This window comes from Neovison vison, chromosome X (assembly GCF_020171115.1).
Source record: "Neovison vison isolate M4711 chromosome X, ASM_NN_V1, whole genome shotgun sequence".
Lineage (NCBI taxonomy): Eukaryota > Metazoa > Chordata > Mammalia > Carnivora > Mustelidae > Neogale > Neogale vison.
Genome location: NC_058105.1, coordinates 73,378,498 through 73,393,742, shown reverse-complemented (window position 1 = coordinate 73,393,742; position 15,245 = coordinate 73,378,498). Strand labels below are relative to the sequence as shown.

Here is a 15,245-nt window from a genome sequence, read left to right as displayed (position 1 = left end):
AGTGATAGAATTAAAGATGTGAAAATTATTCTCCTCTCTCTTTACCAATAACTTCTTAGCCTGTTTAGCCATTTCTCTTGAAATGACATTTGTTTACTCTCATGCACCTCTCCATCAGTAAACTAAGTGAATTAAGTATTTGTAGGTTTAAGTACTGTTTATTTGTAAACCTAATCCTTCTTAAATCTTAATAATATGAATGAGAATGAGAATAAATTAGGAAGAGTAGAAGTGTTCAAGTTCAAAGAAAGATCATACTTTAAAGTGTTAGGCTTTCCATACACATTGTACATAAAGGGAGAGGACAGGAGAGCATAGTTCCATTGGAGAGGGGAATATAACCATTGGTAGTGTGGAAAAAATACTGCATTAGGATTCACTTCTGGGTTCTCATCCTGACTATGCTATTACCAGAGCAATTTTGGACTACTTAGAACCAAAATGTGTATAATGATTTTTTCCTATTTACAGAAAACTTTTAAATACCTTCTCTTTATTTTATCCTCATGGCAAGAATATTATTTTCTTTTTTTGACAAACAAGCTTAGGTTCAAAGAGATTGGGGACTGAACCGAGATCACACAATCAGTGGTAGACTTGGGATTCAACCTCAGGTTTCCTTGATTGCCCACTGTCTTCCTCTGTGATTATTTTACATCTCTGCCCACCTAACTCCTCTGGGTCTCCTTTTCCATATCTATAAAAGGAGATGGCTGAGGATCCCTTCTAGGCTTGACTTTTTATGATTCTAAACTGAACAAATTTCTTAATGGCTTCTCCACCCATTTTTTTTTAAAGATTTTTATTTATTTATTTGACGGAGGGAGAGATCACAAGTAAGCAGAGAGGCAGGCAGAGGGGGGGCGGGAAGCAGGCTCCCTGCTGAGCAGAAAGCCTGATGCGAGGCTCGATCCCAGGACCCTGAGATCATGACCTGAGCTGAACGTAGAGGCTTAACCCACTGAACCACCCAGGCACCCCTCTCAGCCCATTTTTTAATGTGAATTAAACATCTGGTAATTTAGGCAGTAATGTAGAGTGCTGTTTCTTATGCCTTTAATAACCACATCAAGGGCAATACTCCAGTGCGTTGATGGACAGGTTTATATTAGAATGACTGAACATATGCTTTTTAAGTTTTAAAAGATTAACATTAGAGATTATGTAGTTTAGCCCAATTTATTTGCAGAGAGGAAAACTGGAATCTCAAGACATCCAGTGATGTACTCTAGTTAGCATACCTAATGACAAAACTTGGATCACTTTCTGGATCTCCTGCCTTCGAGGCCCGTTAATGTTCTCTCTTCATACCAGGCCAAAGCAGTAGAGATTCCAGACAACAAGTGATCAGTGCCAGCATTCCTTGCATCGGATTGTTAGGACTCAGAATGGAGTACGTACAGGTACAGAATACAGAAGCCTGCCCTGGCAAGCAGCATAGCAGGGCAAGACTTACTAAAAGAGGTTGTGAGTTTGGTGTTACTGGAAAAAAATAACATTCAGTCCAACTGTTCTAGTCCACAATTCAAAAGTTTGTAGAATTCTTAGACAAAGAGAAGATATATCGGTGCCTGCTCAACTACCCCATTTTAAAGTGAAGTCTTTTAGTAATAATCTGTGTTTTGATTCAAAAAAATAAACTAGATAGGTTTATAGACTCTTTCCATTCTGAAATGTCAGAACTAGGGGTGCCTGGGTGCCTCAATCAGTTAAGTGTCTGCCTTGGGCTCAGCTTATGATCCCTGGGTCCTGGCATCTAGTCCCCAGTCGTGCTTCTTGCTCAGCAGGTAGCATGTTTCTCCCTCTCCCTCTGCCCCACCCCAGCTCATTTTTTTCTCTTTTGCTCTGTTCTCTCTCATATAAATAAAATCTTAAAAAATAATAAATAAATGTCAGAACTAAAGCCTTAACTGAAGGATTATAAATGCAAATGTATCTAAGGGGTAGAGAAGTAACCTGAATGTGTACATGATTTGGTGACCTGAAGCCCCTTGTGAAGGGACCTGCTGCTATGTCAGTCAACTGCTCCCAGTTGTTGCCATGTAGGAACGTAGGCCCACTGTTAGAAATTCTTCAGGTTTTTTAAGAAAATCCAGAAATATGTATTTTTATTTTTATTTTATTATTATTTTTTTAAGATTTTATTTTATTTATTTGAGAGAGAGAGACAGTGAGAGAGAGAATGAGCGAGGAGAAGATCAGAGAGCAAAGCAGATTCCCCATGGAGCTGGGAGCCTGATGTGGGACTCGATCCCGGGACTCCAGGATCACGCCCTGAGCCGGAGGCAGTCGTTCAACCAACTGCGCCACCCAGGCGTCCCCAGAAATATGTATTTTTAAGTGAAACCTCCCAATTCTAAAATATTGTCACTTGAATTTAAACCCATTTTAAATCTTGTATGGACTGATCACTCCATGTCTGTGAGCCACATTTGACCCTTCAGTTTATAACCTCTGCTTAACCAAAAACGTCTTCAGTAATCCATTTACACATCCCAGCAAGGCCAGATGTGGTGACCCATGCAGTCCTGAGGCATTTGGAATTGGAAATAAGGGAGCCATACCGAATATTTCTGACTTCTTGCTTTCGTACAACCTATATATTATAGATCTTCAGGTGAGGTTTAGGACAGCTCCCTGATTCAAAGTTTGCTTTAACTTTATTGCCGTAAATAAAAGATGAAGCAATTCTCATGCCATTTCCTTCTCACAGAATGCTTCAAAGAAGCTCTATAGATAGTGAAAAGGATGGAGGACCCCAGTTTGCAGAAGTGTTTGTCATTGTCTGGTTTGGTGCGGTTACCATCACCCTCAACTCAAAACTTCTTGGAGGAAACATGTGAGTATTATTAAAATGTACTTTTTGCCTTGCCAGATAGCATATCTTAGACTTTTAAGGAAGTCTGGCTAGTTAGGTATTTTTTTAAAGAAAAATGAAAATAAGTGAGGGCTAAAGAGAAATTCTCTTAAACCCACCGAACAGAGATCACCTAGTTTAACTTACCTTAAATTATCTAGGGTCCTGTGATAAGCTTCAGATGCTCTCTCCAGCTCCTGAAATCATGTGGAGACTTTTTTTGTTAGAGGATTATGTCCATTTTGTGGAGGAGATGGTCCATAGCTTCCAACAAATTCTCAACTAGGTCTTTAAACTAGAAAAGATTAAGAACCACTGTCTTAGAAGTTCATTGGGAGAAGGAAATCTCTAGGAATTAGAGTAGATCATCTGGTACCTTAGGTGGTTGACTCTCAAGGAGTTGGAGAGGAAGGGAGAAAGAGTAGAGGGAGAGAAAAATTAAAGCTTATGCTTAATACAGAAGCCTCCTTATAGAATCAATCTTAGGGTATAGGTATTACATATTTGAAGGAAGGTAACAATCTACGTATATAGAAATCTGTGAAATAAGCCATATCATGATACAGATCAACTATATTTATGATCTTTAAAGATGTATGTTATTTTTTAGATCTTTTTTTCAGAGCCTCTGTGTGCTGGGTTACTGTATACTTCCCTTGACGGTGGCAATGCTGGTTTGCCGGTTGGTGCTTTTGGCCGAGCCAGGACCTATAAACTTCATGGTCCGTTTTTTTGTGGTGATCGTGATGTTTGCCTGGTCTATAGTAGGTAAGAATGTACTTATCTCTACAGTAGCAAAGCAGACAAAACATGAGTTAGAGATGACAACCAGATGAGGTGCAGTGTAACTCCTGAGTCATATGAGAGTGATAGGATTCTTGTCAGTATCATCCACAGAACCCTCTTCTCCAAGTAGGCAACATCTTATCAGAGTTGGATATCTGGCCTTGTGAGATGCAGGGGGTCATATCCTTTCTTTTTCATTCTTAAATAATTGATAGGGTCAGGAAAGGGGATTACACTAGACCTAGCTCAGATCCTAGCATATAGGAGGTGTAGGTGACTTGAGAAATGACTTGGGCCTTTTCCTAACAAATTAATCATGATAAGAATAGTAGCCAGCATTTACAGATTGCTTATTCTAGGCCAAGCACTGTTGTGAGTGCTTTATATGTATTATCTCACTTAACCCTTACAACTCAAATAAAAAGTAGTATTCTTGGTCCCATTTTTACATATGAGGAACAGACCCAGTGAGGTTAAAACACTTGCCCTAGGACACATAACTAGTGAATAGGGGAATTATGTTTCAAACCCAAGCAGGTGACACACCTGTTTAGAACTGTATTATACTACCTCCCAGTATAGGTTGTTATGTGTATTATCATGTAGTACTTTTCTGCTTCAGTAGAAAATTCTGCCAAAAATTAGGAAGAGCCTATAGTGGTGGCAGTGAATGCTATGTGCTCATTGTTTTTGCATTCCTAAAATTCTACCTTCAACTAGAACTGCTCACTGGCTTCTTACTTCATGGGATAGACAGACTGCCTAATATTTTTAAGTGCATTAACATACACATTTGCTCTGGAACATGGTTAAAATCCAAGAAGTAATCCAAAAATACAGTCTGAGAATGCCAGAATTAATATTATAAAGACTGTGTGTTAAGCTCGAGTGCTTTACCCATGGAGAACCCCCTCATTCCCTCACTTAGCCTCTGATAACTTACCATACTTGTAGTTGTGAATATCTGGTGTCCAGGCTTATAGCTGTTCAGGAAGTAGAATCTTAGAAGAGAGAGAAGCTCCTATAAGCATTCCATTTTCTAATTCAGCAGATAGTTCTTGAGCACAAACATTGTGCTAGGCACAGTCTCTATCCTCAGAGTTCATAACATAGTGGAGCAGCCAGACATGTAAACACTTAAGGGCAATAGGTGTCCCAGGTGGGAGATGGAAGTGTGTGCAGGGTATGGTGGGGACACAGAGGATGTATGTGGGCAGTTCTGCCTGCAATGGGAGGATATGTGATGGTTGCTCAAGAAAGATTGCCTGCAACGGATGATCAGATGTGTGAAAGGTTGAGTCTCATTTCCTGGGTGGACAAGAGGAATAACATCTAAAAGAGCCAATAACTGAATAATGAGAACAATTACTCAAGAAGCATAGCAGTATGAGGCCATTTGCCATAGGAGCAACTTGCCTTAGACATTTTTCTCAGTGTATTCATCACAGGTCAGTAACTTCTCAGAAAAGGTTAGGAAGCCCCTTTTAGAAAGATTTTCATGTGAAATGGTTGACAACTTTCAGAGTTTAGTATTGGAAACAAGTAGCTCTCAACTGTCTGGAAAAATTATGCCGCAGAATGCGTTTTTCCCCAAAGGTCACAAATATAACTGAACTTTTTGTGTAATTCTGTGTTCCAGACTATGCCAAGCACATTAAAGTATAGTAAATGTTAGTGGTTGTGACAATCTTATTATATTAAAGATTCCATTTTGTTTTGTTTGTTTTGTTTAGCTTCTACAGCTTTTCTTGCCGATAGCCAGCCTCCAAACCGCAAAGCCCTGGCCATTTATCCTGTTTTCTTGTTCTATTTTGTCATCAGTTGGATGATTCTCACATTCACTCCTCAGTAAAGCAGGAAATGGAAATTAAAAACCAGTGAATTGAAAGCTCATCTGAAAGATGCAATTCACCATGGAGCTTTCCCTCTGGCCCTCTTTTGTGTAATTTTGGAGGTATTTGGTATGTGAGGATATTAAAAGGGAGCCATAAAGCACCATCACTGCTTATAAGGAACTGATGTTTGAAAGGCTGTCCTTTGCCTCTTGATGTTATTTCTTTAAAATATGTAGTATATGCAGTATAGTGCTGCCTTAAGGCGTGATAGGGTCACTGTGGTCCAGTCAAGTGATAGCCAATGATTTGGGAAGCACATGAATACATCCTGCAAGTTGAGTGGAATTAACTGCTGTATTTTCAGTTTTGAGAATACCAGTTCAGGTGCGGATCTTAAACACATTGCCTTATGACTATTAGAATATGCCTCTCTTTTCATAAATAGGAATGGGTAGTCTATCCATTTTGTTTTATTTCTTTCTTAGGCTTAAAAAGGCAATGACAGAGGTTGGGAAGGGGCTTCATAATTGCAGAGGAGAAAACATGCATTAACCAGTATTCAGATTTTGACCGGAGAAAATTCTGCACTTGTTGCTTTCTAAAAAGCGAAGGACAGGTAAAGAATCAGCTTCTTTAGTTGTTCTGTATGGTTCCCTTTCCACCATGTTTATTAACAGCACCTCATTGACACTCTAGTTTTTAATCTTGCTCCCTAGCTCTGAATAGGCAAGCTGTTCATAGTCAATATGTAATTCCCTGTCATTGAAGCTCTTGGTGGACCAGTGCTTGAACTTATCCAAGTGGGAGACCTCAAGAATTTTAGATCGTTAGGCCCTTAATGCATATTATCATTTGGGCACTTGTTCTTCAGGGTAGATTGAAGCATTTTGGACACAGCATAGCTCTAAGGAAGCCCTCATTATTCTGTGTAGTCTGGGCTTTAACTAGAAAGTAAAGCTAAATCAGAAGCCTGCATTTAACCCCATGCACATGGAGGGATTTAGTGTTCTGATGGCTGGTTCACAGAACAGCTAGATGCTTAGAGCATGACGTTGGATGCCATGGGTTTACAGCTGCCACCTCTTCATAGTGGGCTTAGCAGTTTTTTCATTAGTTGTGCTTTTTGTGTTGGGTAATAGCAATTTATTTTCTTGGTTTTAGACTATATTTGTAAAGCTGCTTAGCTCTTCTTTAGACAAGTACTTTTTTTTTGCACATGTGCACCCACTTGTATTCTCAGCTATTTATACACACAAGTGTGAAGGCTTTTCAGGGAGCAGAGTGTCTGGAAAGGCTGATTCAAAGCTAAACAGGGTTCCTTTAGGGTAATATGAACTGCTGCCATCTATAAATTGCACATTGAAGAACTCTTAATAGACAAAAGATTAGGAGTCAGGCCGAAAACATTCATTGTATATACAGTTACTTATAAAGATAGGAATTTATTCCATGGTTTTTCTTTATCATGGAATCTAAATATTTATTCATTTTTTTATCTAAAGACTATCTACACATGGATATATAATTTTAAAAACGTATTTTGTCCATTCCCAGATTAACCAAGAATACTACTAGGACAAATGGGTTCTTGGAGTTATCACTAAATTACTGAGCATTTCAAAGTTGTTCCTCTCAATACCAGCCTTCTCCAGAGGTTTTGGTTATTATATATTCGTATTCATTTTAATTTCTCTTCTAAATTTTAAAATAAACCTGGTGAGCACAAAGCCAATTTTTCAGTCTTGAATTGGTAAAGACAATATTTTGAAACTGGTTTTGATTTTGAAATTGGTCCTTAATTTATCATCCATTTCCATCGTCTGAAATTTCCCATCCTTTACTAAAAACTTCTCTTTTCCAAAGTTATTTCATTATCTGTCCCAGTGGTTATAATGTAAAATTAAAGAAATGATCATGTTTTTCAAAAGGGAATTGCCTACCGAATTTTACTCAGGCTAAATATTTTGATCAGAAATGTTTAAGGTTACAACAGGGGTGGCAGTTTTATGATGGGGAGTGGGGAGGGGGTTATATTGGGTGTTAAGGCAGTTTGTTCTGTGTGTTAATCTCTTGCTCTTGGGTGATTTAAGGAATGGTTTTATTTGATTTAATTGAAGATGGGTAAAATGGAGATTATCTTTCTGAAAATGAATGGTCAGTTTTATGGTATAAATGATTATTTTCTTAATATATACAAAAAAAGTGCATTGCTTTTTGTGGCAGAAGACCTGACTCTCTGGAAGTTATAACCCTCAACATAGCTTTCCCTGGTTTGCTGCAAAGGCACATAGCTAATTATAGAAAGAAGGACTAGAAGAGAAAGGGATTTTAACAAAGGAAATCCTGTTCTAGGAATTGGGAAGTTTCATGCTTTAGTTGAAACTCAAGTGTGTGAGCATCATTACCAAATATACTGCATCCTTGCCGAATGTGGTGCATCACTGTCATGGGTTGTCATTTGCTCACCCTACTTCTGAGACTGAGCCTCTGTTGTAACATTCTTTAGCAATAGAAAGGTGAAGACTGGATATAATTGCTCTTCAGATTATAAAAACTCAACTGATGCAAACGTATTTGAATGTGCAGTGTAGTCTTAAATGTCAACCATTAATTGTCAAGTCTTTTGCCTCTTGGGAGTCTTATTACATGAGTTGAATAGGATCTTTTTATTGTGATGGATTTTTCTGTTGTTGGGCAAGGTGGGCTTGTCACAGGACATAGGACCAGTCAGCATTTTACTGTTTACTGTATTTGTCTTTTTATAAAGTATCTCTCAGATGTGATTAGAAGGCTAGCAAGCCTGTAGTTAAAGATGTAATTGTGTACTTCTTATAATAAACTACTTACTTTACCTGGACTTCCTGAAGATGAAAATGAAAATCTCCTGTCATTTCAAATCCTTGGGTGATGACAAGTCATTGGAATTTATCTACATGCTATAATGATATGATCAGACATCCATTGCATGAGCTGTTTTATTCCAGAGTAAGATACTGAAATTGTTATTCTTAATTAGACTGTTAATTTCTGAGACAGTTTGGATAGAGATAAATCTGTGAATGTTAATTCATGTATGTAAATTATAAATACTTTTCTAGATTCTGTGGGCTTTTATTGAAAATAAAGAATTTCTAGGGATTTACTCAGGCCATAAGATGGCTAAGTAATAATAATGACAATAATATTACTACTAATAATGGTTAATATTTATTGGGCACTTACATTGTGCCAGGCAATATTCTATTTTTTTAAGAATTTTTATAACAGCTTTGTTGAGATATACTTTACCATAAAATTCATCCTTTTAAAGTGATGTACAATTAAGTGATTTTTTTCAGTATATTCACATACTTGTGTATTATAACCACTAGCTCATTTTAGAACATTTTCATCACCTCCCAGTAAAATCCCATATCCAGTAGCATCACTTCTTTTCCCCTTCTCCCCAGCCTTTGGCAACCACCAGTCTGCTTTCTGTCTCTATTGATTTGGCCAGGCACTATTCTTAAGTGCTTTTTATGTATCTCCTCTACTCTGTAACAAAAAGTGCTACAATTCTCATTTTACAAGTAGAAAATTGAGTCACAGAAAGGTTAAGTAAATTGCCCAAGGTCACACAGTAAATTGATTTAAAATAGGAAAACACTAAATGGGAGCATAGTAGGAGACAGTTTTGAATTGCATTGTTATGTACATGAAATGAATATACCCTTTTCCCAGGGTATGGGTATGCTTCCTGTCATTAGCCATTACACCCTACAACTGACTGGAGATAGATAACTCTCATTCTTTTTTCCCCCCACTAAGTAATAGAACACTATATTAGGATCTGAGAAAAATACAAGAGCAGTTGTACATTGGAAAGAGTTAGGTTTCCTGCCTTCCCCCACCTTCAGCCCCTTTTGTCTCCTTTCCCCCACCTGACACATGCACACATGCACGCTCCTCTTCTTTTTCTCAAAGTCTTAAGAGTCAACCAACTTCTGCCTCTTTCATTTTAATTCTCCCAGAGGGAAGATTAGTGCATCAAAATTTAACCTGTTTATTCAGGTGCTTATAGTCAGGGAATGCATCTAGTCACTTATAATACCAGTTATATTTCTAAGACCTCGGAGAGCAGTAGTGTGAGAATAAAATTCTTTTTTAATTGGTTTAAACTAGGTGGGGAAAATAACAGAGTAAGGGCTTTGCTTTAATGAAGTCAGTGGTTCCACCTGTTAGGAAGTAACCACGTTCATTCTGTTCTGTTTATTTCAGAGCCTTTGTGCTCTGTGCCATCACTGCTGGTAATTTCTTGGTTCTCTTCAATACTCCATTTTAATCCTGATCTTTCCTGTAAATAATGAACCTATGGAAAGAGTAAATCTAAGATGATTTGTGGATGTTAAACGTGCAAATAAAAACACTGGAAAAGGAGATTTTGTACATGTCCATTCTTGAGCTGAAAGACACAGAGATATTTGCTACATACTGTTTTCAGAGGTAATATATTGTCATCAGACAGTACCGAATGTTGTGTAAGATTGGACAGGCAGTAATTTTAAATCACATTTACTGAGCAAGGAATATATACCAGGTTATTATGTTAGCTGCTTTATAACAGTATCTTCTAATTACAGCTGCCTTTTAAAGTTTTGTTATTAACCTTATTTAAAAGTTTTGAAACCTGGGAATTTGGGGAGGTTAAATAAATTGTCCAGAGTCGCAGTGAATGGTGCAGCCTGGGTTCAAACTCAGGTTTTATGACTCCATAGTCTTCTATATTAGTTCCTTGCCAAATTAAAATCATACCTACCCACTTAAACTAAGCCACATCAATCAGGTAGCTTAATAATATGGTGGGAAACTGGGTTTTCACCCATCTGCTGGGGACAATACTGGTTTCTGCCTTGAGTTTATGATCTACTTGGAGAAACCAAATTCCTCACCATCTGTGCACACTCATAGTTGAAATGCATTGTGATTCTTATTTTTGGTACCACATAAAACCTTAGAATGGTCAGTGAATATAGGAGAAAGTTTTTGAAATATTGGGAGAATTTGTATCATCCAAGAGGAGAGGGGGACATTCCAGATGGTAGGGAATATTTAAGAAGAAAGATGAGAGGTAGCAGCCAAGTCTAAAGCCATGTATCTACACATGTGCAAGTCTGTCACTGTCCTGTACATATCAGAATGCATTGTGAAAATTTTCTAGCTGCCTTTATATATTTCACTTTACAAGGCAGATAAAACTTCTAAGCTTATAGCTAAGGAAGTAGGCTCAAATAAGTGAAGTAGTATGCCTTGGGTGATAAAGCCAGTCTCAAGAACACAATTGGAAAGTTGATCTTCATGTAAATATTGATCCTTTTCTAATGATAGCTTGCATACTGAAATGAATTCAACTAACTTTGGGAAATAAAGTTGATGGATAAGATGAGACCAAGTTTTTGAGGGTAAGTATTGAAAAGTAGGAAATTGTGAGTTGTGGTAGGATTAGTGAGTACTGTGGTAGGAAATAGGATGTTTTCAAAAGTTCTGGATCAGGGGACTATCTCAAAGAAAGCTACTTATAAAGGAATAAATGAGGACATATCAAAAAGTTGGATTGCAAGTAGGGTAGAGAGAAGAAAGGAGTGCCAATATATTTCTAACCATGGGTCTGGAAGAATGGTGTGTTCTGAGAAGAGTTGGGGAGGTGCTGAGTTTGGCTATCAAAGTGGCCATATCCTAAAAACAACTGGAAATAGGAGTTTTAAGTATAGTAAAAATCATAGCTAGAAATGTAAATTTGAGTCTGCAGATGCGATTCATGTTGAGAGAATGTACTGTTTCAGTCTTATTGACAGGTATAGTTGCTAAAGGGCAGGACTGAATAAGAATCAAAGATGAGGAGGAGGGAATGAATCTTATTTATGTGCTGTGGATTTCTACATGCTACCTTTATCTTACATGAACCTTTTGAGGTAGTTTCCTTCATTTTTAGAGGAGGAAGCAATTTGGATTTGGTAAGCAGCAAAGGCGGAACATGAACACAGCTCTCGTTTTTACTCAAAAGCCTATGCTCTTCCTCCTGTGCTCTGCTACCCTTACAGAACGTTTTATACTCCAACAACCTAAGAATGAGTGCCTTGCACAAAGCAGGTGTTCAAGAAACATGTTGAGTTAGTTAAAAGAAAAGTAGGCAATAAATAGGTACTACCTGCTGAGCGTGGAGGCATGATGAGAAGCAAGAATTGAGAAAATATATTTGGCTAGAAGAATATAGTAAGTTGATTGCACTAGTGTCCCAGTGTTTTACCCCTCTCTGAATCCCTACCCTTTGCCATGTGTCTTTGGAGTTCCGCTCAATAAAAGGCAGAACCTGTTCTCTACCCCTTCTTTCTAGGTGGTCTTCATAGCTTGCTTTGCCTAATAAAACCTGGCAAAAGTAATGGTGTGCAATTTCTTATCCAGAATACCTGAGGCTCTATGTGTTTTTTATTTGTCTCTCATTTCATGGCCGTATCCTGAGAGAACATGCCTGAGTTCGCCTGCTGGAACATAGCCTAGTCATCCTAGCCATAGCTCTTCTAGATTAGCCCACTACCAAATGACTGTCAGACAAATGAGTGAGCCCTCTAAGACTAGAAGAACTTCGCAGCTGTACCCAACCTAAGTTGCCAATCTGCAGACTCAAGGACTAGATGAATGCTTATTGTTTTAATCTATTGAATTTTGAATGGTTTGGTATGCAGCATTATAGTGGCAATAGATAACTGGATACAAAAGCCATTCTTTAAAAATTTTTTTGATGTTTCCTGTTACTAGGAGATGGAGGCACTGAGTATTGGTTTCTTTTTTTTTTTTTTAATTAATTTATTTAACAGACAGAGATCACAAGTAGGCAGAGAGGCAGAGAGAGAGGGGGAAGCAGGCTCCCTGCTCAGCAGAGAGCCTGATGTGGGGCTCGATCCCAGGACCCTGGGACCATGACCTGAGCCGAAGGCAGCGGCTTAACCCACTGAGCCACCCAGGCGCCCCCTGAGTATTGGTTCCTTATTTGTAGAGTCACATCAGGCACAGAACATTGGAGATGAAAGGAATTTTAGAGATAATTAATTCTATTTTCTTATTTTACAAAATGAAAAGCTGAGGGCCAGAGAGGGAAGACTACTTACCCAACACTGTTAAAAGGAGCCAGAATAAAACAGTTTTCATTTCCAGTCCACTGCTCTTTATATAACATAACACAGTAGAGTAGCTGAAAGGGCCATAACCTAATGCCAAAAAAAAAAAAAAAAAGAAAAGAAAAAGAAGAAAACCACCAATGCTTTGTCAGTGGATATGTGCATATGTAACAGTGGAAAAGGAAGAAGCTCCTGAGAAATAGTGATAGGCTCCAAGTAAAAGAGTTTATTAGGGGAGTAACTACCTAAAGGATATGAAAAGAACTGTGATTCTGAATAGAGTTGGTAGATTTAACCTTGGAGAAAGTAGAGAAACCTCTTGTCAGGTGAAAGGGAAGAATGAGTGATTAGATGCATGGGTGATTAAATGTTCACACACTTAACAGACTGAGCATTACATTATGCTAGATACTGAGGATTCAAAAATGCCAAGGTATTTCAAATATCAAGGTAGTGATATCATCAAGGTGGCGGCATAGGTTGCTCCTAACTTTGCTCCCCCATCACAAGAACAGTAACTAACAACTATTCAAGAACAAGACACCACTGAGAATTGTGGAGCATAGGGGTGAGGCTGAAGCATCCCGCCGTACCACAGAGACCAACACAGGTAGAAGGGCAAAAGAAATACCTGCATTTTGATGACATTGCTCCTCCCTCAGGCCAGCACAACACCATGTGGCAAGGTCTCCCCTAAACTTCCAGTTCCTCCAGTGGGACAAGATAGCCCCAGGGGACAAGCAGCCCCTCCATCATTGTGGGTGGGTCTGCAGGAGCCCCTGCTCTGATCTCACACCCTGGGGATTGTAGGGAGATTTATGGGGCTCAACCACTCTCAGTCTGGTGCAACAAGCAGCACATGGAACTTGGCTGACCAGATTCTTATCTACAATACCTGTATAATCCCACCTAGCAGTTCCGTTCACCTACAGAACCAAGTTGGAGGCACACCCTGACTAGTGAACTTGATGGGGTGCAGGTGTGCCTGATTCAGATCCTCAAATGAGATACGCTGGCCCTAGAACCCATGTTGCCTATGCAGAGGCGAGGAGCTGAATCATAGCTCCATCCACTATGGAGGGTCTTCCAGCCCCATCTGACCAGAAAGTCTGACAAAAATTCCTGGAAACTGTACTGGCCCGGTGGTGCTTGAACTGACCCAAGCCAGTACTGGGCAGGGAGATAAATTCATAGCCAAAGCTGAGGGTAGCCTCTTCTAATCAAGAGACTGAGAAGTTGAGAGTAGCCTAGAGTGCTACTACCCCCAGGCAGGTAAGGGAGCTGAGACAACCCCACTTGCTGTGAAGTGTTTTCTGGTCTCATCAGACCAGAAAAGCTGGAGACAACTCCTGGAAGCTGTGTGGCTCAGCAGCACTTGAGTCTAGAGGTAGGCAAAGCCAATCATTTTCAGAGGAAAGACAGTGGCATTGTTCAGTCAGGGGATTGGGGTATAGGTTAGCTTGACTTAAGACAACAAAGAGCTTTTGCCTTTAGAGGTGCTTCTGCTATGCCAGGGCAGGGACTCTTAATTCATAGCCCTACTTACCACTGAATTCAGCCCTCAGCCCATCTGACCAGGGAACCTAACCAGAGCACACAGGAAGTGGCATAGCCCATTCAACAACTCTATAATTAGTAGCACTTGAAAAGAGAGCAAAACTCATGGCTTATGTAGTCTGTCAAGCAAGACTAGTATCCTTGCACTGGAGTAGGAGGGCACAAGACTGTCCCACAAACACAAATAGATAACTATCAAATCATCCTAAATACCCCAGAAGTTTACCTGAAGACTGACAGAATAAACTCCACAACCAAAGGGAGAAAAGAGGCCACATCAAAGAACTTAAGACCTGTGGACATGGTTTAGGGGAGAAATGGATGATGGGTGCTGCAGAGGGGGTGAGCTATGGCCACAGAAAAGGATAGAGGAGCACACAGGAGAACACAAAAGGAGAACGTTTCCCCCAAAGCCTTTGGCTGGGAAAATAGAGGGGCTGAATTTCATGAGTTCTTGCAACCAGCAGGGCTTTAAGCCAGGAGTTTTAAAGGTCAGCAGACTTGGCGGGGATAGTGCCTGGTGGGCACTGCCCTGCTCCTGGAGAGAAGGCAAACAACCCAGGGGCAGACAGCATGGAAACAGTGATCTAAGGAGTGCCTGGGGCACACAGTGGTGAGATTATTTGCTCTGCTTGGAGCCTGTTCCCTAGAGGCAGCTTTCACCCAGACACCACTTGTAAAACAAAGGAGTTGGCTGGCACCATTTCCCTCCTCCACCCCTCAGCATAAACAGAGCCACCTGCTGGAAGCAGCACATTGCACACACTGGATGCCTAACTTGAATACACTAGGCCCCAAGCCCCTGCTGTTTGGTGGAACTGCCCTTCTTAGGCTTGCTAACCTCAGTTCCAGTGCCCGTGGGCCCCTCACCCAGAAGACCAGCACAAACCTCTGCCCACACCACATCTGCAGGGCCTCAGTTCTACTAGAAGAAGTATGGGGTCCCCTTTCATAAGCAGACCAGAGCACACATGATTAAAACTTGCCACATTCAGACCAAGGACCAAACACTGTGCACTGCAGGCAAGGACAGCCTCTGCTAGCAACTGGCATGAAGGA

At 39.8% G+C, this 15,245-nt stretch overlaps 1 protein-coding gene across 3 annotated transcripts in view; it reads left to right on the top strand.

The window, feature by feature from the left end:
* YIPF6 (Yip1 domain family member 6) overlaps positions 1–8,577 on the top strand; it is a 39,681-nt gene extending 31,104 nt beyond the window's left edge. For 2 of the 3 annotated variants that reach the window (XM_044234545.1, XM_044234547.1), the window contains exons 5-7: positions 2,714–2,839; positions 3,468–3,625; positions 5,377–8,577. In XM_044234545.1, the coding sequence (XP_044090480.1) occupies positions 2,714–2,839; positions 3,468–3,625; positions 5,377–5,495 (403 nt within the window). In that variant the 3' untranslated portion in view covers positions 5,496–8,577. The remainder of the gene's footprint in view (positions 1–2,713; positions 2,840–3,467; positions 3,626–5,376) is intronic. The other variant, XM_044234546.1, reaches the window with a different exon arrangement.
* The last annotated feature ends 6,668 nt before the right edge of the window (positions 8,578–15,245 follow it).